This window comes from Electrona antarctica, assembly GCF_951216825.1.
Source record: "Electrona antarctica genome assembly, chromosome: 6".
In the NCBI taxonomy this organism is placed as follows: Eukaryota; Metazoa; Chordata; class Actinopteri; order Myctophiformes; family Myctophidae; genus Electrona; species Electrona antarctica.
The window spans coordinates 48,313,272-48,338,926 of record NC_136811.1 but is presented as its reverse complement, the minus strand read 5'-3'; the positions used below and the strand labels follow the sequence as shown (position 1 = coordinate 48,338,926).

Genomic DNA, 25,655 nt, shown 5'->3' with positions numbered 1-25,655 from the left:
TGTTAACTTTCCACAAAGGGAAAGGTTGTAGTTTCTATTATTGGAATTGGAATTTATTCATTGGGCAGTTTTCTGAATTGTCCACAGCCCACCAGTGAGACCCCGAGTGAGTAGATAATGAAGATACTGTTGAAAATGGCGGAAGTGCTCCTTTAAGTTAGCACTGGTCGTCCACCGAACGCACGCACGCACGCACGCACGCACGCACGCACGCACGCACGCACGCACAGACAGACAGACAGACAGACACACAGACACACAGACACACAGACACACACACCCACGCACACGCACACGCACACACACACACACACACACACACACACACACACACACACACACACACACGAGCGCAGGCACCCAACCAGTCCCACATTTACGCAACCGCCAAGTCATTGTAGACTTGTGTGAATTCCGACGATTCATCAATCACAGTGAAAGAACGAGGTGAGCAGAGCATGTGTAAAAAGGTGAGAGGATGGCGATATTAAAACAAGGCACTAAAGGTCGTTCAGTTGAAAAATGACCCGTCTCTGAATGTACCACTATAGCTGCTACAGCACACCTTTGACTGCTTGCAATCACATTATTACGGGGGAGATTTGTCACGAGGCACTCTACCCACATCATGAATATCCATTTCAGCTCGTCATATGGCTCCCTCAGACTGTTGGCGTCATGCTTGTTCGGCCTTAATGTCCGTCTGGATCTATGTCCATACGGCAAAATGAGACATCTAAACAATTACTGCATGTACTTAGTTGTACGTCAGATAACAAAGACGTGGCGCAATGCAACATAATCGCCATTCCCTTTTTTACGACATGGCTCTATAGGAGGCGAGCCATCTGTGTGTGTGTGTGTGTGTGTGTGTGACATAGGGAGATAGAGTCATGGTTCATCATGATATGCGCACGCATATCCGACACACCAAAGGTCCGACATAAGGAAATCACCCGTCCCTGACATGCGTTAGTCTGGACCAATAGTATGTCGGAACTAAAGCCTGTATACCTGTTCATCATAGGGACGGATTCTGTTTGTGTGGTGTTACAACCTGTCAAAGTATTACAGAAGTATTACTGCAGCATTAGCCTGGAACTCACCTATGCTTTTTATGGCATAGGCAGCTCCCGGCAGGATCCGCCGGGAGAAACTATGCGCAGCTGCGCGACATGAGACTAATTACTTAGAGCGACAGAGAGAGAGAGAGGAGTGTGTGTGTACATGTGTGCGTGTGTGTGTCAATTTAACAAAGGTGCAGACGATCAGAAATCAGCAGAGAGTGAGAGATGTTTGTGCTACTCTATGCCGAATTGAAGTGGACTCGGACCCAGACTTTTTTTTTCTCCCTGGAAATAAAAACGTTTGGGTTTCCGAGGCTACTGCAGCATTGGCCTTTCTCTTATACAATGGAGATCTGCGAGCGGGGAGAACGGAAGTACTTGAGTAGTAATAGCTATTTACCACTTGTGGCCACACGGCCACAGCCTAAGTGTCTCATGCAGGAACAGGTTGCAGTGCCGATCCTCACTGAGCTGAATCGGGATGTGTTTCTTGGTGAAATGTTACATGCAGAGTCTGTCTGCTGATTGGTTGCGGTGTCTCCCTGACAACCAAATAACAACCAATTAAACCCACGGCATGATTCTCTGTCTATAGATCCCATAGCCTGGCGCCCCAACTACATGCATACTTGCCAGAAATACTAATAAACGGATTAAATAGGGGAAGAAAAAATCTGCTTTGTCAGGCTCTGCCTATGCCAGGGGTGTCCAAAATGCGGCCCGTGGGCCAAATGTGGCCCAGGGACAAATGTTATACGGCCCTCGGCTTCATACCTGAATTCAATTGTATTTACCCCACACGTTTTTTTGAGTGGTGCACCCACACACAACCATGTGTGTGGGTGGGTGGCTGGGTGGCTGGGTGGGTGGCTGGGTGCGTCTGAGCACGAAAACAGCATGGTTGTTTTTCACCACCTGTGCGCAACCTAACACACACACAAACACACACGCACATATTAACTGTATATATGGTGATTTTGGGTGTGCCAGTACAGTACAGTGACAGTACAGTACAGTACAGTACAGTACAGTACAGTACAGTACAGTACAGTACAGTACAGTACAGTACAGTACAGTAGAGGGTACAGTAGAGGGACCCCCACACGGTAACTCTGTCATTTCTCAACCGTTTCGGACTCGGGGCGGCTCGCCGGAATCGGGCCGGCACCCTGGGTGTGTTCCTGTAGGTCAGTACAGTACAGTACAGTACAGTACAGTACAGTACAGTACAGTACAGTAGATGGTACAGTAGAGGGACCCCCACACGGTAACGCTGTCATTTCTCAACCGTTTCGGACGCGGGCCGGCTCGCCGGAATCGGGCCGGCACCCTGGGTGCGTTCCTGTAGGTCAGTACAGTGACAGTACAGTACAGTACAGTAGATGGTACAGTAGAGGGACCCCCACACGGTAACGCTGTCATTTCTCAACCGTTTCGGACGCGGGCCGGCTCGCCGGAATCGGGCCGGCACCCTGGGTGCATTCCTGTGGGTCTGGCACCACTCACTTCACACGGGTGTGATTTTTATTAACCTGGGCATTTCCCAGAGTATAATTTGTCAGGATTCCTTGTTGTCTCATTCTGAAGGGGTCAAAAAAAAGGCTATTTGATTTCATTTTTTTACCTTGCACGTCTGGCTACATTTGGTAATGTGAAATAAGGCTGCAAAAAGGCCAGAGTTATTTTTGTGTTTTGTTCACAGCACACCTAACAAAATACCATTAATATTAAATATTGATGATATTTACATACAATCGTTTAAATTAGATGCTAATGTAAGGGACTTTGTTATAGTCCAAAGGCACATTATGACAGTCGAGGAGATGTAGTTGGCCCTTAGGTGTTTTAATATTTGAATAGCAGCAAAGAAACGACAATGAGTGGATCCTTATGGGAGGCGCGCGCATTGATCGTCATGATGGGAAGAACGTAGGCACTGTCTAGCAGCCAAGGCAGCACGAAAGGTTAGTGTTGAGCTTCGGCTGCTTGGAATTGATATAAACCTTACAACCCGCCATCTGACAGGTATGGCGACCTTCGGGGTTTGGACAGACCTGGCCTATGCCAATGCTCAATGCCCATGTCCAATATTGTAGATCGAGTGGCCAACCCATTGAGGAGAATATGGATGCAGACAGATAGTATTCAATTTTCTAGTAGGATTAAAGGAGCATTCAGTGATTTGGAAAAAAACCCGGTCCACCCGGTAACAAGATGTGCACATGCACACACTCTACAGTGGGGGAAGTACAACAGACCAACAGCACGTGCACCAATGCCCGCCCCACTCGATCATGATTGGAGGAAGGCCCCTCTCATCCTGATTGGATGAAGGCTTTGCCACCCAAAGCCCAAACCGAAACTAGGGTTTTTTGACCCCAGGGGCTCACTGGGGACAGGGAGGAACTCCTTATATGGTCAGCACACTTTATAGTAGGGAGGATTATCCAAAAAATAAGAAAAAATAAGTGATATTTGAATTAAGTTAAATCACTGAATATACCTTTAAGAAGTTGAATCAAGACACTTTACATATAGAGTAGAGGCCAGACGTTGAAGTGGATTTGCTTTCTCTTCCAGTATGTGTCTGCAGCGTATGTGTCCTTCTTTGACACGTCTTCTGATACGTTCTTGTCCGTATCTTTGATAGTTCTTTGTGTTTATGTCTAGAGCTCTCTTTCTCAGCCCTATAGCTCTATATCTTGCGCTACCCCTTACCCCTTATCCCTGAACGTATTTGCCATTTTTTACTATTTTAAAACATTTTAAAATAGTACAAATAGCCGATCTACAAGCTAACAACGTGTCTATGTAGATTGGCTAGTTTAACTATTTTTAAATGTTTTAAAATAGTAAAAAATGGCACATACGTTTAGGGATAAGGGGTAAGGCGTGGCGCAAGATGGAGCCCTATAGTTTATTTCCTCTCTGTCTATGTTTGTTCCACTCCTCAACCTGAATCACTAGACTGCTAAGCACCCGTCCACCTGTTTAATTTTCTCTCCAGTTGGTGAATAAAGCCTGTGTTATGCGTTGTCGTATGGCGGTGTCGCGAGCCAAACATAGCCGATCTACAAGCTCACAGCATGACCACTGTGGGCTTGTTGTTTTCTGCTATTAATACATTTACCATTACTATCCCAAGAGCTGTATTAAAAACATAACTTTCTGTAAATTCTGTAAGGCCAGTGTAAGATCGAGAATGTTGCTGTCTGGAAATTTCTCATCTCCATATTTGAACTTTCTCTGTTTTGTTCGGGTTAGGCCCTACGCACTTCGTCATACTACAGACAAAAGAGCTATAAGCCAGGCATTGTGGGCTTGTACATTGGCTATTTTTCTATTTTAGTTTATATGTTTTGTGAAACAGAAAATGTTCACACTTGGGGTTGTAAGGTTTATATCAATTCCAAGCAGCCGAAGCTCAACACTAACCTTTCGTGCTGCCCTGGCTGCTAGACAGCGCCTACGTTCTTCCCATCATGACGACCAATGCGCACGCCTCCCATAATCATCCACTCATTGTCGTTTCTTTGCTGCTTGTTTTCTCCGAAAAATACTCCAAAGTTGTTGTTTTAGTCCAATCCGCTCGACGTTCAGATGTAAATAGTGATTTCTGTTCGCATTGTGCAAGCCATTGTGCAAGCCGCTTGTGGTGAAAACTAAGACATGTCGGCTGCTGCTCGTAAAACCTTTTGCTCCTCCTCTTGCTGTATTGGGCTGTGTGGGCCGGAAGTAGTTGGCGCGAATTCACAGATATTGCCTGGCTGCCTGCGGTAATTTCACATGAACACCAAGGGGCGCTGAAAGTGTTAAGTAGGCGGCCTACAATTTTCTTTTTCTTTTTACTTGAGTATTTCTTTTTACTTGAGTATTACTTGCAGTTTTCTGCACTTTTACTTCTCCTCCACTGCATCTCAGAGTCAAATGCCGTAATTTACTCCATTACAATTATTTGAAAACTTTAGTTACCACTTTGTAGATTGTGATTATTATTTCAAAACATACATTAACCACTTCAAACCTATATACATTTCGGCTATTGAAAATATACTTTCCCCCATCACTGGTGACGAGAGTAAAGTGGGTCCTGGTGAATCAGGAGAGTAAAGTGGGTCCTCGTGAATCTGGAGAGTAAAGTGGGTCCTGGTGAATCAGGAGAGTAAAGTGGGTCCTGGTGAATCAGGAGAGTAAAGTGGGTCCTGGTGTCACAAGGGGCCAGTGAGGCGCTCCAACGTTGAAGCACTGGGCCCTAGTGGTAAGAGGAAGGACTGCAGACGGACCCGTGGATTTATGGCGAGGAAACCCCATGCAGCTGGGCTTTAACATTGAGCGCTCGGTTGCACTTCTGCATTTGCCAACCAAATTTTGGTTGGCCAATGCGGAAGTAGACTTTCTGAGACGGTCCTTCCTTCCGGGTGGGGGGGGGGGGGGGGGGGGGGGGGGGGCGGAGCTTCGCGCCAGTTCAGTCTCTATCCTTCTTTATACTCTGGTGTGTCAGGAGAGTAAAGTGGGTCCTGGTGTGTCAGGAGAGTAAGGTGGGTCCTGGTGTGTCAGGAGAGTACAGTGGGTCCTGGTGTGTCAGGGGAGTAAAGTGGGTCCTGGTGTGTCAGGAGAGTAAAGTGGGTCCTGGTGTGTCAGGAGAGTACAGTGGGTCCTGGTGTGTCAGGGCGGAGCTTCGCGTCAGTTCAGTCTCTATCCTTCTTTATACTCTATGGTGTGTCAGGAGAGTAAAGTGGGTCCTGGTGTGTCAGGAGAGTAAGGTGGGTACTGGTGTGTCACAGGAGAGTACAGTGGGTCCTGGTGTGTCAGGAGAGTACAGTGGGTCCTGGTGTGTCAGGGCGGAGCTTCGCGCCAGTTCAGTCTCTATCCTTCTTTATACTCTATGGTGTGTCAGGAGAGTAAAGTGGGTCCTGGTGTGTCAGGAGAGTAAGGTGGGTACTGGTGTGTCACAGGAGAGTACAGTGGGTCCTGGTGTGTCAGGAGAGTACAGTGGGTCCTGGTGTGTCAGGAGAGTAAAGTGGGTCCTGGTGTGTCAGGAGAGTAAAGTGGGTCCTGGTGTGTCAGGAGAGTACAGTGGGTCCTGGTGTGTCAGGAGAGTACAGTGGGTCCTGGTGTGTCAGGAGAGTAAAGTGGGTCCTGGTGTGTCACAGGAGAGTACAGTGGGTCCTGGTGTGTCAGGAGAGTACAGTGGGTCCTGGTGTGTCAGGAGAGTACAGTGGGTCCTGGTGTGTCAGGAGAGTAAAGTGGGTCCTGGTGAATCAGGAGAGTGAAGTGGGTCCTGGTGAATCAGGAGAGTAAAGTGGGTCCTGGTGAATCAGGAGAGTAAAGTGGGTCCTGGTGAATCAGGAGAGTAAAGTGGGTCCTGGTGAATCAGGAGAGTAAAGTGGGTCCTGGTGAATCAGGAGAGTAAAGTGGGTCCTGGTGAATCAGGAGAGTAAAGTGGGTCCTGGTGAATCAGGAGAGTAAAGTGGGTCCTGGTGAGTCAGGAGAGTAAAGTGGGTCCTGGTGAATCAGGAGAGTAAAGTGGGTCCTGGTGAATCAGGAGAGTAAGGTGGGTCCTGGTGAATCAGGAGAGTAAAGTGGGTCCTGGTGAGTCAGGAGAGTAAAGTGGGTCCTGGTGAGTCAGGAGAGTAAAGTGGGTCCTGGTGTGTCAGGAGAGTAAAGTGGGTCCTGGTGAGTCAGGAGAGTAAAGTGGGTCCTGGTGTGTCAGGAGAGTAAAGTGGGTCCTGGTGTGTCAGGAGAGTAAAGTGGGTCCTGGTGTGTCAGGAGAGTAAAGTGGGTCCTGGTGAGTCAGGAGAGTAAAGTGGGTCCTGGTGAGTCAGGAGAGTAAAGTGGGTCCTGGTGAGTCAGGAGAGTAAAGTGGGTCCTGGTGTGTCAGGAGAGTACAGTGGGCTGAACGCTGAATGCCTGCAATGATAGTCAGCGGCAGCGCGTTCATGCGTTTGGGCCCAATCCATCCCAGAATGCACTCTGTTCCTACCCAGAATGCACAGTGAAATCGCCTCATGCGCTTTTGAGCAACTTAATGCAAGTGGATGGGAGGAGAACTCGGGTGCCGTCTCTATTCATATATACTCTAAGGTCCTGGTGTGTCAGGGCTCATGCAATGCATGGCGTTGATCTCATCCTGCTCTAATGGCGCTGTGCCATTAACCCCCCTCCTTGTTCTTGTCAATGGCGGTGACATGTTTTTTTTTCTTTCTTCTTTTGATGGGGGAAAATGTCCCAGCCCACATAACTCATCAGAGGGACTTACGACTTACCGCTGTTCGCTCCCAGCACCATGGCTTGGCGCCATTCTATTTCCCCTGTTCGCTGTACCGTGACCGCTGGCAGTTAGACGCCAGCTTACGCCCGGCACTCTCACAGGTTGTGACAGAGGCAGTAATTTCCCGGCAATTGATCATTGTGATTTTATGTTATGTATGCAGGTTTTCTTTTATTGTTACGATTATGTCTCTGTGCTGCTTTATACGGTGAAGCAAATTCATGTGAACAGTGCTACTGCATGCCAATAAAGTTTGGGATTATTGTTGACAATTATTTTATAATGACAATTTAATGAAAGATTATAATAAGATGGTTGTTATGATGATGATGATGATGATGATGATGATGATGAAGAGGAGTAGTAGTAATAGTTTACAGTTCTGCTACTAATTATGGTTAGGTTAACGGCTTTGTTAATACTGTTCCATCATGCTAATAAACCCTCAAGACTTTCTGCTCTTTTTTCCCCCCCTACACAAAATTTCATTGCTGAAAATAGCCAATCTACAAGCTCACAATTTGCTTGTAGATCGGTTCGTTTCACCCAATATTTCCACCAGAATTGGAATGCTAGTGTTGCAAGTGGTTAACAGCTGTGTGAATACTGTTCTATCATGTTAACAGCTGTGTGAATACTGTTCTATCATGTTAACAGCGGTGTGTGAATACTGTTCTATCATGTTAACAGCTGTGTGAATACTCTTCTATCATGTTAACAGCTGTGTGAATACTGTTCTATCATGTTAACAGTTGTACTGTGAATACTGTTCTATCATGTTAACAGCTGTGTGAATACTGTTCTATCATGTTAACAGCTGTGTGAATACTGTTCTATCATGTTAACAGCGGTGTGTGAATACTGTTCTATCATATTAACAGCTGTGTGAATACTGTTCTATCATGTTAACAGCGGTGTGTGAATACTGTTCTATCATATTAACAGCTGTGTGAATACTGTTCTATCATGTTAACAGCTGTGTGAATACTGTTCTATCATGTTAACAGCTGTGTGAATACTGTTCTATCATATTAACAGCTGTGTGAATACTGTTCTATCATGTTAACAGTTGTACTGTGAATACTGTTCTATCATATTAACAGCTGTGTGAATACTGTTCTATCATGTTAACAGCTGTGTGAATACTGTTCTATCGTGTTAACAGCTGTGTGAATACTGTTCTATCATGTTAACAGCGGTGTGTGAATACTGTTCTATCATGTTAACAGCTGTGTGAATACTGTTCTATCATGTTAACAGCTGTGTGAATACTGTTCTATCATGTTAACAGCTGTGTGAATACTGTTCTATCATGTTAACGGCTTTGTTAATACTGTTCCATCATGCTAATAAACCCTCAAGACTTTCTGCTCTTTTTTCCCCCCCTACACAAAATTTCATTGCTGAAAATAGCCAATCTACAAGCTCACAATTTGCTTGTAGATCGGTTCGTTTCACCCAATATTTCCACCAGAATTGGAATGCTAGTGTTGCAAGTGGTTAACAGCTGTGTGAATACTGTTCTATCATGTTAACAGCGGTGTGTGAATACTGTTCTATCATATTAACAGCTGTGTGAATACTGTTCTATCATGTTAACAGCTGTGTGAATACTGTTCTATCATGTTAACAGCTGTGTGAATACTGTTCTATCATGTTAACAGCGGTGTGTGAATACTGTTCTATCATGTTAACAGCTGTGTGAATACTGTTCTATCATGTTAACAGCTGTGTGAATACTGTTCTATCATGTTAACAGCTGTGTGAATACTGTTCTATCATGTTAACAGCTGTGTGAATACTCTTAATGTTAACAGTACCGCTGTGTGAATAGTAATACTGTTCCATCATGTTCCACTGGGAGGTGACACGGCAGGTAATGTTGTGCTGTCCATGTCGTTTGTCTCCCAGCCACCCAGGTGAGCCCCTCAGAACTGCAAGATGTGTTTCAGGAGACCTCCTCCAATATCTTCCAGATCAATGCCAATGGTAAGATATGAGAGAGAGAGAGAGAGAGAAAGAGAGAGAGAGAGAGTGAGAGAGACATTTTGTCTCTGTGTATGTGCATTGCATGTATATGCATTTGTAATGCCCTGGATTTGAACCTGGTTTCTCGCACGGAAAGGGACACTAAAACCAAACATCTTAACCACTACTAGCCTAAAGGCAGGTTCTGCATTTTTGCTGTGCTTTCTGGCTGTGAGGGGCGTGATAGCACACTAAACAGAGTGTGTGTGTGTGTGTGTGTGTGTGTGTGTGTGTGTGTGTGTGTGTGTGTGTGTGTGTGTGTGTGTGTGTGTGTGTGTGTGTGTGTGTGTGCAAGTACTTACGTGTTTTATGTTTCATGCATGTGTTATTTTTCACTTTAGTATAGCGCTCATTATATGTCATGTGGTTCTCTAGTTGTCACGTTGGAGAAGAATTTACAATCACTGGGAACATCCAGAGATACTGCAGAGCTACGAGAGAGTCTGTAAGTCACACACACACACACACACACACACACACACACACACACACACACACACACACACACACACACACACACACAGGCTCTAGTCACTGCCTTGAAGGGAGCAATCTGTCAAGACACTAGCAGCCATTAAATAACACAAAAGCATCACGTGGGAACTCATTTGCTTTCGGCCTGAGCGGGCCAGATGCGCCATATATATTACAGGCCGCCGCCCCGCATCAATATTGATGAACAGAAAGTTGAAAAATAAAGCAGCCAGCCCAGTGTCTGAGGTGTCAGTAAGTTTCCAAGGCGATCATAAAGAGCGGTTCGATAGAATTGATGACATGCCAGCCTCACACAGTGGGATGCAATGCATTTTAAACAGATGCAATCATCGCAGATTGGCCGCTTTGTCATCTGTGCGGAATTTGGTAATTGCTGGCGGCTCAACTAAAAAAAGAATAATCGATATGAAAAGAAGGCGATGGAACAAAGGGAAAATAAGCACTTTTCAGAGCCGCGGAGATAAATCCTTTATGACCTCCCCCGAATAACGGCAAGTTGGACGAACCGGGAACCACAGAATGAAAACCTCAGTGGTTGTTCAGAGGTATGCAGTATGTGTGTGTGCAGCATTACATGAAGAGCGTGATGTGACCGGCTTGAGCGTTGGCGTTACAGCATTACTGCACGTTTGCATAGTAAGTGCGACCTGCCGTTGCAAGTCTCGCGACAACAATCTTATGGGGGTCCCTGCCGCAAAACACATGTCAGATGGGGTCCGCGTGGCCAAATACATATTAATTATCAGGTCCTTGACATGAAAACATTTGAGAACGTATTTTTTAGATGCCAGGTTTAAGTCCTTTTAAAGGGGCATTCCACTCATTTTCAACATTTTACTATGTCATTAATATACCTTAGAGCTGCTGTGTGGAAATAATAAAAAGTCCCCCCATTCTGTGTTTCCTAGAACTGTAAGTATGAAAAAAATCATTAACATGGTGAAACGCATCTTGATGATTAACATGGTGAAACGCATCTTGATGACATCATCAAGATGTGTTTCACCATGTTAATGATTTTTTTCAGATCTCCAGTTCTAGGAAACACAGAATGTGGGGACGTTTTTTATTATTTTCACACAACAGCTCTAAGGTATATTAATGACATAGTAAAATGTTGAAAATGAGTGGAATGCCCCTTTAAGTCTTATACTCCACTACATTTCAAAGGTCAAATATTATACCTATAACGCCAGTCGCCGCTACATTTCTAGGAAGGGGATAAAGTACAGTATGGTATATGCATTAATCACCTAAGCCCTAATTACAATGTGAAGGTGAAAATAGTATAGATCTACAAGCTCACGTTGTACATCGAGCACTGGATGCATACTTTGGGTTGAGTACTTTGTCCACCCCTGCTCTTCACGTCATTGTCTTATAGTCACTCTTCACTGTCTTTCTCTTACCCTCTGTCTCTCTCCTTTCTGCCCCCCCCCCCCCCCGCTCCTCCATCTCTCTCTTCATCTGTGCCTGTCTCTCATCCTCTCTGTTCCTCACCTTCCTGCCCTTCTACGGGCCTCCAGCTGTGATTCTATTACTCCGAGTTTTCTCAGTAGCCTCCAAACTCCCGGAGGTCAAACCTCCCAGCAGGCACCTTGTTCGCCACAGCAAACACCGGAGTCTTAACTTATGCTCCCTTTACCCTAGCCTCCACATCCCATTAATCTTATAGATTACAGAGGCATATCCAGGGGCGGAGGAATGCTACTTTATCGAATTATTGCAGTAAACACCCAAAACAACCGAAACTAACGGACATATTGAGTGTTTATCTCAGGTAAAACACACAGGTAAAAAAAATAAAAATAAAAACATCCATGGAGAGCACTCAGTGGCAAAGAAATGCAAGGTGCACTTTCTAAAATGAAAGTAAATACCGTCTGTGAAGTTAACCCGCCATATGCATGCCGTCCTATTTTTCTGAAAAACTTCAGAAAATCTCACGGTTAATAGAATTTGACCCGCCCCATACGCACCCCCTCGTCCTCCCCCACAGTAATCGTGGAAATGCACGCGGCAAAAGTCTAAAGTGGATTAGTTCGCCGGGCACCCTCTGAGTGTCATTGTCTTTGTTAGCGCATTAGGCATTCTGTGAAGCTCGCGTCCGTAACCCGCCAGAGGACACAACGTGGCCATGTTTGGAGAGAAGAGCACCCCTATAGCAGACTGAGACGCCTGCGTGTCACCTCAAGAGGGCTCCCCATGCCATACGGCGCGCCTTCTGCTGGCAGGGCCCCCCCCCTCCCCCCAAACGGCATGGCGCTGGCGAGCAGGAGGGAAGCTGCGGCAGGAAGTGAACATCCACGGGAACAATCTGCCAAACTCGAGGAATATGCTCAGTTAGTTTAACTCCAAGATTGTACGAATGTTAATGTGTCCATTTTGTTACTTTTGTGCATTCTCAGGGTTACAAATGGATGAATTAACACTGAGAATTTGACTGTGAACTGGTTAAAAACCTCCATTTATCGTTTTCTTTCTTTCCCCGCGTCCAAATGATCATTATCTCCATCTGGTTTTTTATTAACAGTTTGCAGAATTACAGTACATTTCGAGCACAAACTCAATACAAAGGCTGTTAACTGTGAGTGGACGACCCAATTAAGCATTACACTTGTTTACAAGAGGGTCCACCATGTTCAATTCATCAAAACATTTAGAGACGTACAAATAGACACTTCTATATAGACAAAGAACAGAACAGGAATTCATCATAATGGAGGTAAAAAGGGAAAAGAAACATATACAGTGAGGGAAAAAAGGGGGGGGAGGGCGGTGAGGGGGGGATTCAGATTTTACGGGGGCCAGTTTCGAATTGCGGCCGTCCGTAGGTGCCCTTTGAGAGCGGTTTTGAAGGAGTCAAGGGATTCGCATGTCTTAAGGACTGTTGGTAGGGCGTGACTTCCATAACTCTTTCGAAAGATTCTATTCTATAACCATTCGCACTCTATTAGTCTCATTTGTTTGACTGTGAACTGGTTAAAAACCTCCATTTATCGTTTTCTTTCTTTCTGGTCCAAATGATCATTATCTCCATCTGGAGACTTCCAGAACTCTTTCTAAAGATTCTATTCTATAACCATTCGCACTCTATTAGTCTCATTTGTAACGCCCATGGGTTTGAAATAATTAAATACACTGTTTTGATGAGGAGCAAAATTGTGAGTCATCTAGTCAGATTAGCAGTGGTTCAATAACCCTAACGTACAGATGCACTGTGACATGGACTGCCAGAAAACTCAGTTAATTTCACATGCCGATTTCTTTTTAATCACAAAGCTAATGGGCTATGAAATATATTATTCATAAAGCCAACATGCCAAATATGCCAACATTTGTTGCTGAAAAATGTACCATGGCGAGACATCCATTAACTAAGAGTAAGACTGAGATAATGAATTAAAGGCTTGGGATTTCTTCCTGCCTAATTAGACGTAGATGATATTTTCATAATGAGATTTGATGGTGGTGTGTGATCATACAGTCTGGTGATTCCTGCAGCCTCAGAGTCACACTGTGGTAGACTTGTTAGAAACTCAGAGACATACTCATATCCATAAAATACTTTGATAAACTTCATTTGTCAGAGCATGTATATGCTCTTTGTCCCCCATCCATGATCGATTGTCTGTCTTTATGGGAAAACATATTGAACAGAAAGATGTGAAACCTGACAATTTATTCCAATTTAGTTAACGTAGGTGAGTTCCCTATTAGATTATATTAGACTCTATTGTCCAAGAGGGATATTTGGTTTCACAGCCCGTGTAATAAGAACAACATACAGTAAAGGCAGTACATAGAATCTGTAATCTGTAAATAAATCCATACGTTCCTAACACAAACATGTCAGCGAGGCAGTTTGTTTAATGCTGCAATGTCTGAGTGGACTAAACTCCTACTAAAGAAAACCTGTCCCCATCTCAACGTTCTATATCTCCATCCAGACGGTATTATTGTGAAGTGTGAAGTGTTGATTAAGGGGGTGATCAGTGTCTATTGACTCAAGAATAACTGTATTGTCACATCACAAGTTTACACAATGTGAAGTGTGACATTACTTGACGGTGAAGAGTTTTACAGGGAGGACACAGCCAATTGTGTTTGTTGGAACACCCGGCCAAGCCAAATAACCCGCAGAGGATTCAAACCCCTAGACATGCTATGTCTTTTTGTAGATTTACAATATTTTGCAATAATAACACATTAGCTCCAAAATGGATTAGTTGAGATATTAACACGTATCATTTTTGTTGTACAACAAAACATGAAACTCCTTTGAGCTCATAGTAACCAACCATTATTTTCTGCACACCGCGTAGTGCAGAAAAAAGCATCGCAAGGGGTAGTGAACTCATTAAAAGGCTTCAGAAACTAACTGTAAAACTCTATTGGGAATTTGGGTCAAGCTCGAAGGTTACAAAAAAGATCAAAGTCATTTTCCAGCTATAACTTTGTCAAAAAAACAAAAAGCAAAAACAAAGAAGAGTCCAATTTTCTTCAAACTCAGAACATAACTGGCCTGACCCACCTCACCACCTGCGCACAAAGCTGGAGCCCACCTGGTATTTATTCTGTTATAGGGGGCTAGGCTGTGTGGTGCCTGGCACCACTTCATTTCTCCATGTTTGCTTATATTATTAGCACATTTATGCGGTCATCTGTCCAGAAGAGGGCACGTCAAGGGCATGTCAGAGTGCCTCCACATTTCTGCGCCACACTTCCCAAGCTTTTCTTGATTCAATCTGGCAACCTTGTGGTCAAGGGCAGGCTCCTCTAATCTGCAACCCTGATCTTATTTGTGACACTGGTGATTGTTAAGGGTCGTTATATGCCTGGTGCTCTGCATGCTTTTCATTTATATATGTTTATTTATTTTATCTTATTCTTTTGCGATACACAGTGTTTTTTCCTGCACAAGAAGCACAAAGAACATCTTTGAAAAACCCACCTACAAAACAAATGGTAAAACCACAGGAAACCTTGTCTTGGCTTGTTGTAAAGAATACACAGTTAAATCCTGAGTAGATAACGTAACTGTGATTGCGCACACTCACAGAGTTTCAAATTAATACATGAGCACGGAGCATTTTACTGTGTAGACCTATGTACTGGAAAGTATACAATAATGTAACTGAGACCGTGTAACTGAGACTGTGTTTCATACTGATAAGCATGACTGTCTGGCAGCAATTATTCAGCTATTCCACCCACACACTCTCAAAGACATCTGCAGTACGGTAATGAATAAGTATTGCTGCCACACATTGTTCTGTGCATACAGTGTACAGCATAACTTACGTGGCATAACCTTAGCTTAGATGTCACATGGACTTCCGGGCATTGTTTTTGAACGAGGAGGCGAGCGCGTGGGCGGTGCACATGTGCCAGTTTTAACGAACAGGTGCTGCCGGCGCGCACACCCCACCCACCCATGTGTATACGTGTGCTAGCGCAGGTGCAGGCTTTGACATTTTTAGGCCGTTGCTGAGTTTCGCAAAGGTTCCACACTGTCAGCTGCTCAGCCCCGGCGAGTCGTTGTCAACGAGTGTGAACGAGGCAACTCAGCTGAGCGGGAGATAATCCTTATCGCCGCCAAGTAAGCACCCGTCGTCCTGCGGGCCGCATCCTGCCAGCCCCTCCAATGCAGCCCACGGGGGACGGCACAACAGCCCCTTCCCGCACGCACACACACACGCACGCACACACACACACACACACACACACACACACACACACACACACACACACACACACACACACACACACACACACACACACACACACACACACACACACACACACACACACACACACACACACACACACACACACACACACACACACCGTCGCCCCGGCAGCCACAGCTGCTCCCACACGTATCCCAGGTCTCCCCGCGTGCTGCTCCGGCACCTCATCTGCCTCCGCTCCCCCGCGCCCGCTCCCCGCGCCCGGGCCCCAATCAGCCTATCTATCTCACGAATACCAAAACACTCGGGAGAAACAGACAACGGAGGTAACTGATTGAAATTCACAGTGTGAGCAATTCCAATCTTTCGCATGCTGCTCCGTCCGCCCCGGCTCTTCAGACTGCATGTGTGTGTGCGGGGGACGAGAGTGACTAACAGATGTATCGCAGCGCTGCCATGCCGCAGAGGTCTGTGAGGGGGCCCGGCAAGGTGGGTGAGCGGACAGAGTTTGGCACCATTATATTATTAGTGGGCGTGGCTGCGCTGAGTGAAGGATGATCCGTCGCAGCAGCACCAGAACAGGTGCTGCTGCTGCTGGAGCTGTTTTGTTGTGGTTGTTGTTGGTTTTGTTTCTTAACAGATGGCTGCAGTGATGATGGGTTATTTGTGCAATGTTTTATCGTCTTGGTGTTTGCAATCTGACTGCTGTGATACCGAGACAAAGTAGAATAGCTCCTTCACTTTCACAGTTCCATTGACCTTCCTTTGCTTATAGCATGGACACTTTATTTTTTCTCGCAATGCATCATCATGCATTCGGAGTGTTTCCAAGATTCATTTGTACAGTGACAAATCCGGGCACTTGACATCCCTATAGCTTGATAGCGGGTTATACGAGCCTTCTGATGCGCAATGCAGACTGCCAGCCATACTGTACATCCATACTGGAGCTAGTCATGATTTAAAATTAATCCTTTAGATGTGTGAAAAATCTGCTACTACGGCAGAGCTAAATGATGACACATCACGCTAGGATTTACCACGTTTTAATCTTTGTGCGTGTGCGTGTGCGTGCGTGTGCGTGTGCGTGTGTGTGTGTGTGTGTGTGTGTGTGTGTGTGTGTGTGAGAGCGCACGTGCGTCGTTATACAGTTATATCTGTGAATATGCCACCTTAGCTAGCTACACAGTCTGCAAGTAATCACAAATCACCAATAGCCTAATAATTAGCGATTAGTTGAACACACATTGTAGCCTAATTAGCTACTGTATAGTCAAGGTTCCTACGTATATAACTTATCATAATGCATAGTCCTACATAAATAGCTATCCTAGTAGCTATACTTGAACGTACTTTACATGACAAGTCAAGGGTACTATATAACTTATAACAAATAAATTAACTATAGCGGGTGATTTTTCTCTTCAGTAACATTATACATTCTAGCAGCGTGGTATCGTGTGAGAGTACATGCCTAAGCAGCAGGTGCCCACTGCATTTGCATCATTTGCATTCTTTATTTTGTTTAAGTCAGTTCGTTATGTGATTCATTTTGAGTTGAATGAAATAAGTGATTGCATTTGGTTGTGATGAATTGGATGTTCTGGCGGAATATTAGTCTTTAATTACCCTGCCATGGATCGCTGTGGGTGGGTTATTGTAATCACTCCTGTGTGTGTGTGTGTGCGTGTGCGTGCGTGCGTGCGTGCGCGTGTGCGCGTGTGTGTGTGTGTGTGTGTGTATGCGCTCGCTCACACATGCACATATGTCTGTGAATATGATTGCTAGAGAATGGATGGGCAGATTTTCATTAACTTGGTGGTAATGATCAGTAGGAAAGATACCACTAAAGCAACCTTTTGATGCCCCCCCCCCCTCCCCCCTCCCTTGTTTCTTCTGGAAACTATCAAAACGATGGAGCTTGCGGTTTTAGAAACGGTTTTAGACTTATAGACCTGTGGTGTGACAATAAAGATGGTCACCATCAAGGTCAAGGATGTTGCTGCACATAGTGTGTTACATTGTAGTCATACTGTAGAGTTGCTGCTGTGATGGGGTGAGAAACACGGCATGCATGGTAGATTGGGTGGCGGTGGCTCATGGGTAGAGTGGCCGGATGGTAACCGCAAGGTTGCCAGTTCGAACCCGGGCTCCCCCAGAGTTAGTGTCGAAGTGTCCTTGAGCAAGACACTGAACTGAATTGCTCCTGATGTGCTGGTTGGTGCCTTGCATGGTTTCCGCCGCCATCGGTGTGTGAATGGGTGAATGTAATTAGTGATCGACCGATAATCGGCCGTGACCGATTATCGGCTTCGATATTCATGATTTTAATTAATATCGGTATCGGTGCTAAAAACAAATAATCGGAAAAAAACGGCCGATTATTAAATTTCTCATAAATGCGCAAACATGGTGAAACAACCACTTTCATTGAAAATCCGGTAGAATATGGTTGTAAGGAGATGTATAGCTGCGTGTCTGACTCTCCCAGTGCTCCGCCTCCACCCCCGGAGGAGTAGACAGACACGGCTACGCTCTACAGACAGTCAGACACACACTCTGCACTGACGTCTCCTCTCTCACACACACACACGCACACACACACACGGAGTCAGAGAGAGGGCCACTGCACTGACTGCAGGGAGGAGAAAGGATTATAGGCTACTAACCTTGTAACCATAAAAAGCTTTGCTGTTTTCATCTTCAATTAACCAAAATAAAATCCACACGTGAGAGTCACAAAGAGCAGTGGTAGAACTACGTTAGCCAAGCTAGCTGCTGCCTGCTAACGCTGCAAACAACAGCTGTAACACGTTGTCTATTGATTGCCTGTCGTGTGTGTGTGTGTGTGTGTGTCAGCCAACTGAAGGACAACTTTCCCCCCCCATCCTGACCAGCCTATATGATTATTGCATTTTGGCTATATGCAATAACTAACTGCAAGCCAATGAAGAATGGACCAATCATTAGCATTGTCAGTCTTAATTTCTAATTCATATTAATTTAGTTGCCAATAATTTTACTGTTGGCCAGTGTTTTGAGACATATTGTCTTATAAATTAATGGTAAAAACAAATTCTACATGCATTAAAAAAGATCACTATCTTGAAAGTGGCAAATTTCAGTGGTGGAGTAAAAACAACAAGGTCACATGGCTTTGGAGAGTTTGGGCAGCAGATCTACAAGCTCTCAACATGTCATGCTGCAATGTGCTGTGGGCTTGTAGATCACCAATTTTGATAAACTAGAACGGTGCCCGTAGGGCCTCTACAGCCCATTGGGCACTGACCTACTTGGAACGATGCAAGTTGGAAATTAATGCCCCACCCAGATATTATGTCTGTCTCCCTTTTATTCCCATATATGGAGTTCTTTGTAAGGCATGCCCAAATAGGGAGTATGCAGCCAGCTTGTGGAGTTCTGTCTTCTGTGTCAGGCATGCCCAAATATGGAGTGCTGTGAGGTCAGAACAGGTCAGCTCCATATATGGACGCTGGGCGCCGCGTGGGCCAGGTCCAGAGCCCGGGCAGAGGCCTTTTTGGGGCGCTTCTGGACAATCTCACACTCACACACACACACACACACACACACACACACACACACACACACACACACACACACACACACACACACACACACACACACACACACACACACTTGGTGCATTCATAGATAGATAGATAGATAGATAGATAGATATTGGAAAGAATATATATATGCTGCTACAGTACATGTTTGCACTTGAATTTAAAAAAAAAAGTGTTACTGAAACGATGTTGGTGCTTCTTGCACTTCCTTTTTTATAAGCGATAAATATTCTCCAATGCATTTAAAGGAATTCTTGTGTTGGAATTTATGTTACTGTAAAAACATTTTTTTTTAACTTAAAATAATCGGTTCATAATATCGGCTATCGGCTTTTTGATTGTCCACTAATCGGTGATCGGATATATCGGCCAAAAACCATATCGGTCGATCACTAAATGTAATGCACAATCTATGTAAAGCGCCTTGGATAAAGGTGCTATATAAATGCACCATTTACCATTTTATTGGGGCTAGCTTGAAAGAGACCTATATGCTTTACTGGACATAGAGGGGCGGCAAACAAAGATTTCCTATTGTGGTTTACCAACCTATGAGCCCCCCTCCCCTCACCCTGCTCCCCACCTCCTCCCATCCCCAGTAAATTGCAGCGGAGAATACTGGCGTCACTATATTTGGAGCGACGCCCCTCTGCACTGTTATTGGTTTAGCGAAATACAAGGTTTACTCCCACTCCTATGCCACTTGTCCTGCTGGTCTTGCCCAAGGCTCTTTTTCTTTCTTTCTTTCTTTCTTTCTTTCTTTCTTTCTTTCTTTCTTTTTAACAAAGCGCCTGCTGTTTCCGAGGCTATGTAGGGGCTGATGCCTCTCTGGTTCCTTTGATGGGAGAGGTGGGCGAGCTAGAGTGAGTGAGAAGATAGCAGCTGTAGTGAGGCTGCCTGTAGACACCAGGAGCTCCCAGCCAGCAAAGTGGTGCTGTGGGAAATAACACAAGGGCATCGATCATGAACATGGAGGCACCCCCACATCCACCTACATGGACGTACTAAAGAAAGATGCAGGGGCATAAAGTACTGGCCGCCAAGTTAGACCAAATGCGTCATTCGTATAGAATGTAATTTGACTATTACTAATACATCCATTATACCTCTGTGCCAGCTCTACTTTCTCCTTCATCTTCCGTACTTTCTTTTTTTTAAAGATATTTTTTTGCGGCTTACGCCTTTTATTGGTTTTTTGAAGGGACAGACAGTAGGCTGACAGGAAACGGGAGAGAGATGGGGGAAGACATGCAGTAAAGGCCGTGTCGGGCTCGGGAGTATTTGGTGAATACATAGTAGGAATATCTGGATGCGTGCCCGGGTCACTGGGCGGGCGTGTACTTGTATCAACCTCCTATCCTCCACACAGTGTTTCTGAGAACATAAAAGGAACTTCCTTCACATCAATGGTGAAAAGTAACTAAGTATAATTAAGTAAATGTATAGTACAATTTTGAGGTGCTTTTACTTTGAGCTTTAATTACTAGTTACTTAGCAGCAGAAAACATTCATCCAAGCCAGTTAGACGGTTACGCCACCGCCTGGGCATCTTCCGTACTTTCTATCAATTTACAGTGTTGCCTGCAGCCCCTTGACCTCCCCACCGCGCTCTCTCCGCCTGAATAGATGCGGTTTCGATCAACAATTTTTCCACCGCATTGCTTTGGTTCCTCTCGCAGCGCACAAAGAATTACAGTGACATGCCCCCGTCGTCCCCAGTGCACCGTGGGACGTCTGCTCCTCTGCCCCCGTCCCTCCCACCAGCTCCGGATCAATATTTGTTGTATGAGGGACTAGAGTCTGTTTGTGTTTCTCGCCCGTCTCTACGGAGCAGCCCGCGCGTGGCTGTGTCAGGGCTGGCGGACGACGTGGACTTGGGCCTATGTGAGGAGTAAACCCCCCAGACGACCGGAGAGTGCATACATTTAATCATTGTCTTAAACCATTTTTACCTGAGATCAGATTCTATAAATGTCTTCTACATCCTGACAGTTTTCTGAAAAAGCTATGTTTCTATGTCAGTGGTTCTTCGATTTTTCAAAAATAGCAGATCTACAAGCTCATAGCGCGCCACTCGGTGGCGCGCTATGAGCTTGTAGATCTGCTATTTTCCAATAGCTAAAGTATAACATAATGCTTAAAACACCAAAAGGGGTTCCCGCCCAGAATGGGTTAAACCGTGCATCTAAAGGATTTGGTGAATACATAGTAGGAATATCTGGATGCTTGCCCGGGTCACTGGGCGGGCGTGTACTTGTATCAACCTCCTATCCTCTCCACACAGTGTTTCTGAGAACATAAAAGGAACTTCCTTCACATCAATGGTGAAAAGTAACTAAGTATAATTAAGTAAATGTATAGTACAATTTTGAGGTGCTTTTACTTTGAGCTTTAATTACTAGTTACTTAGCAGCAGAAAACGTTCATCCAAGCCAGCTATACTTTGGCTTTCGAAAATAGCAAATATACCCACATCTATATCACAATGTGATGCGTTGTAAGATTGTGATCTGCTCTGCTGTAATTCTAAATTGTCATATACTGTATGTATTTGTTTTATCCCACGATGTAGGCTATATGTAACCGATTTTTTTCACCCAGTGTCAAATGTATTGCTACTTTTACTTAAGTTAAAAAAAATCAATCGGAGTACTTCTTTCACCACTGCTTTTATCAACCTCCTACTCAGAGAACTCTCCCGGTGTCCTGCTGTCCACGCAGTGTTTCAGAGAACATGAAGAGCTCTCACTCTACGCCTCTGTCTGACCGTCGTTAATATTGATTCACTCATGTTGGTTGGTCTCTGGAGCACACTTTTAAAATGTTTGGTTGTTTCTTCTTTGCATGAGAGAGGATTTGGGGTGTCCTGTTTGATCCAGGAAAAAAATACTTTTGCAAATAGTTGATGCATTCAAATATTGCTGTATCCAACACAAAATATTGCCAAATGATATCCCTGCTCTTTAATGGTAATACAATGCTTTCAAAACTAGATTTGTTTTGTCCAGCTCATGAATGTAGCCTGTGATAGTGTGATTAGTGAGGAACAAGGAAGAACGAATGAACGAATGAACGAATGAACGAACGAACGAACAAACTTAACCCATGAAATGGTGCATGAATCCCCACCACCATTGTGGGTCTATGATGGAGTCGGACCCACCCGACACAATACATAGGTTGCTCTTAGTCAGGAATCAGGATGGTGGTCCCTGGGTCAAAATCAGTTGAAAACCCCTGAGCTAATTGGTGGTAGTACACAGTGGTTCCCAACCTTTTCTGAAACTGTAATATTCTAAAAGCTTTCAGCTTGGACCAATGGAACTTAGTATAGTATGATCCTTTTTAAGGGTATCACTGAAAACAAGCTATTCAAGGTTAAATGTTTTTTACATTGTTATTTTTTTTATTCAGTATCATTAAAATCATTTCATGTTTTGCCAGTTAAGGTCTCCACACACCGGGCGCGAATTCAGATTTTTAAGTGGCGTTTCTCCATCGGTTTTCCGAAAAACGCGGCCGGTGTGCAACCACCTTTATTTGGGGCCCACTTGCGATGATCTCACGCTCCACCAGTGGTCCCAGACCCACAGGTTGGGAATAGCTTAAGCCTCATATAACCATAAGCACGATGATGTGCTGTTCCTTTGTGTCTGTCTGTCTTTTAATTAAGCAATATTACACTTGAGGGTGTGCATTACCGTCATTAATGGCACGCCTGCGTTGCTGCAGGAACAAGCCGATAGGCGAGTTACGTAGGCAGCACAGAAGTCAACTCAATTTCATTATGACTAAGATATTAGATTAAAAACAAACATCCGTATTTAATGACAGATGTATAGCCACACTACGACTGAAGATGTCCCGTAGTAGCCACTCAATCACAGGAAATGGGGAGAGAGATGGGGGGATGACATGCAGTAGAGGCCGTCGGGATCGGGAGTCGAACCCGCGGCACACTGCCAGACTGGTTTACCAGCCAAGGTGCCTGGAGCGCTGAGCCACGGCCTAGTATGATCCTTTTTAACGGTGTCACAATGAAAACAAGCTATTCAAGGTTAAAAAAAAAAATGTTTTAACAATATTATCATTAAAATCATTTCATGTTTTGCCAGTTATTTGGGGCCCACTTGCAATAATCTCACGCTCCACCAGTGGTCCCAGACCCACAGGTTGGGAATAGCTTAAGCCTTATATAACCATAAGCACGATTATGTGCTGGTCCTTTGTGTCTGTCTGTCTTTTAATTAAGCAATATTACACTCGAGGGTGTGCATTACCGTTATTAATGGCACGCCTGCGTTGCTGCAGGAACAAGCCGATAGGCGACTTACGTAGGCAGCACAGAAGTCAACTCAATTTCATTTAATGACAGATGTATAGCCACACTACGACTGGAAATGTCCCGTAGTAGCCACTCAACCGGGGACTGCCCAGCACAGCTGATTTTTATGTTTTGATTAGGTGTGCCATCATGCTTGTTTGAAGCATGGATAGAGAGCTATATTTCAACCAATCAGATTGCTTCCTTGGAACGACCTGTCTTTTAATGATATGTATGCCTGTGCACATCTCTAACTTGTGCTATTTCACACTTTTTGTCATTGCAGACACTCCATACAGCAGCAAACCAACAAAGTCATCACTACCACAAGCCAACTCGTCAAACAGCTCTCTGATATAATCAGCGGCTCTTCACGGGTATTTCACACTCTGTTTTTCACCCCCTCAATCATTCGCTCTCATTTCGAAGACGAAATGGAGGAATAAGCAAAAAATTCACATGATTAAACCCAATCTTGTGTTTGTTATTCTCACAGCAAGACCGTTTACGCCTGACGAGACTAAAGACTGAGCTCTCAGAGTCTGTCCAGCGTTATGGGGATCTACAAAAGGTAATACCTATACATATACAGTATAGTTTAGCCATTCCCCTGACAATAATGGCAATAATGCATATGTGAAGAATTAATTATAAGACAAATTCATATTTTGAGCATGAATAACTCCCAAGTTCCCAACCATAACCGAAACTCTATCATTATAAGATTAGTTTTGGTTTTTGGTTTGTTTTCACTGCCTTGTAATCCTAATAGTTTCCATGGACCGTGTAAATTGTTTCAATCGTGCATTTGAAAATATCATTGTGATTAATTTGGTTTCACTGCTTCAGATTGTCCTTCAACAAGACAAACAATACAAATAGAGGGTATGGATGTGACATCATCATCATCATCATACCCGGAAGTATGCGGGAAGGCCTATTGAGTGGCCAAAAACCTACTTTCTGGCTTTGACAGTCCATACATCCAAACAGAAAAGTCCTATCTGTTTACATTAAACAACGTCAAATTACGTTAAACTCACTTTGCCACTCGATTTGCCGCTCACTTTATATATGCATACCCTTAGTCCCCAAAGTTTCCAAAAAGACAGACATATACAGCATACTTTGAACACAGGTTTCCAAAAGTATACTTAGTTTGAAACCTGGTCTCAGAGCAACATGTCTGCTGCTGAGCTAAAATGGAAAGCCTGTTTGAGCAGGAGAGATATTTGATGCAATGCCGCTTGTCAACAGTTGTGGTCCTACTCGTCTACAGAGTAGGCATTTCTTGACAACGGCAGTCGTGTTAGTTTGTGTATTTACATACAGTACGCTACCATACAGATTGGTTAAAATGTAATTACATTTTCCAGAAAGATCTTCAAGGCAGATATTTCACAATAACCTTTGAAATGTTGTGCATTTAATATGCTCACAAATATGGATTATGGATTCATACTTATTGTCATATTTATTGTCATGTCACTCATTGGTGTTTGTAAATTACCTACCCAGTCAACATCAGTCACGTGACGTGACGACCTAGATAAAAGGGAGGTTGTCACATACTAACAACTATCACCTGATGAAGGCCGCCTGTGGTCGAAACGTCGTGTCTATTATTATGGTGTTTTAAAAACACCATTGGAGCAAACCTGTGTGCGGACTCTCTTCTCTTCACAAATATGGATTACTCATTCTTTGTTCCCTCTGATATATATGGTAGCATTACCTAGTTCAGACCAAAGACCATGCCTTGAAGTTTCCCAATCCCGGACGCGTGTAATACGGATTGAGGTCCGAATTTGACTTTTCTTTCTCTGTTCTGTGATCAGTTTGCCCACACAGTTTGAACACTCCCTCCTCTCCATTGCTTCCTTGTTCAGAAAATCGCCGACCGCTCGAGGGCCTTGCTACCCGCCGCACAGAAAGACAAGAAACAGGTGAGAGTCTGTCCTTTGTTCAGCCTTTTATACCCATAAAAGAGCAGCATGATAAGATAGGTCTCTCCGTGTGTGATTGCATCCTCGCAAGGACCAACTGTGTAGTGTTTTCCACTCTGCTGCGCCGAAGCGAATCTATTCACTGGGAAAGCTTCAGTGTCACTTCATTTTAGAGGAAATTGCTCTTTCTTATCCCGCTTGAGTCACAGCTTGACTTTAGTCTCTAGCTAAAACATGCACCGTC

The 25,655-nt window shown here is 44.4% G+C and overlaps 1 protein-coding gene across 1 annotated transcript in view; it reads left to right on the top strand.

Moving 5' to 3' along the window:
• Positions 1 to 25,655, top strand: part of tsnare1 (T-SNARE Domain Containing 1) — a 169,776-nt gene that overhangs the window by 61,060 nt on the left and 83,061 nt on the right. The window contains exons 3-7 of the mRNA XM_079504227.1: positions 9,250 to 9,327; positions 9,742 to 9,811; positions 23,752 to 23,842; positions 23,962 to 24,036; positions 25,355 to 25,411. Of these exons, the coding sequence (XP_079360353.1) occupies positions 9,250 to 9,327; positions 9,742 to 9,811; positions 23,752 to 23,842; positions 23,962 to 24,036; positions 25,355 to 25,411 (371 nt within the window). The remainder of the gene's footprint in view (positions 1 to 9,249; positions 9,328 to 9,741; positions 9,812 to 23,751; positions 23,843 to 23,961; positions 24,037 to 25,354; positions 25,412 to 25,655) is intronic.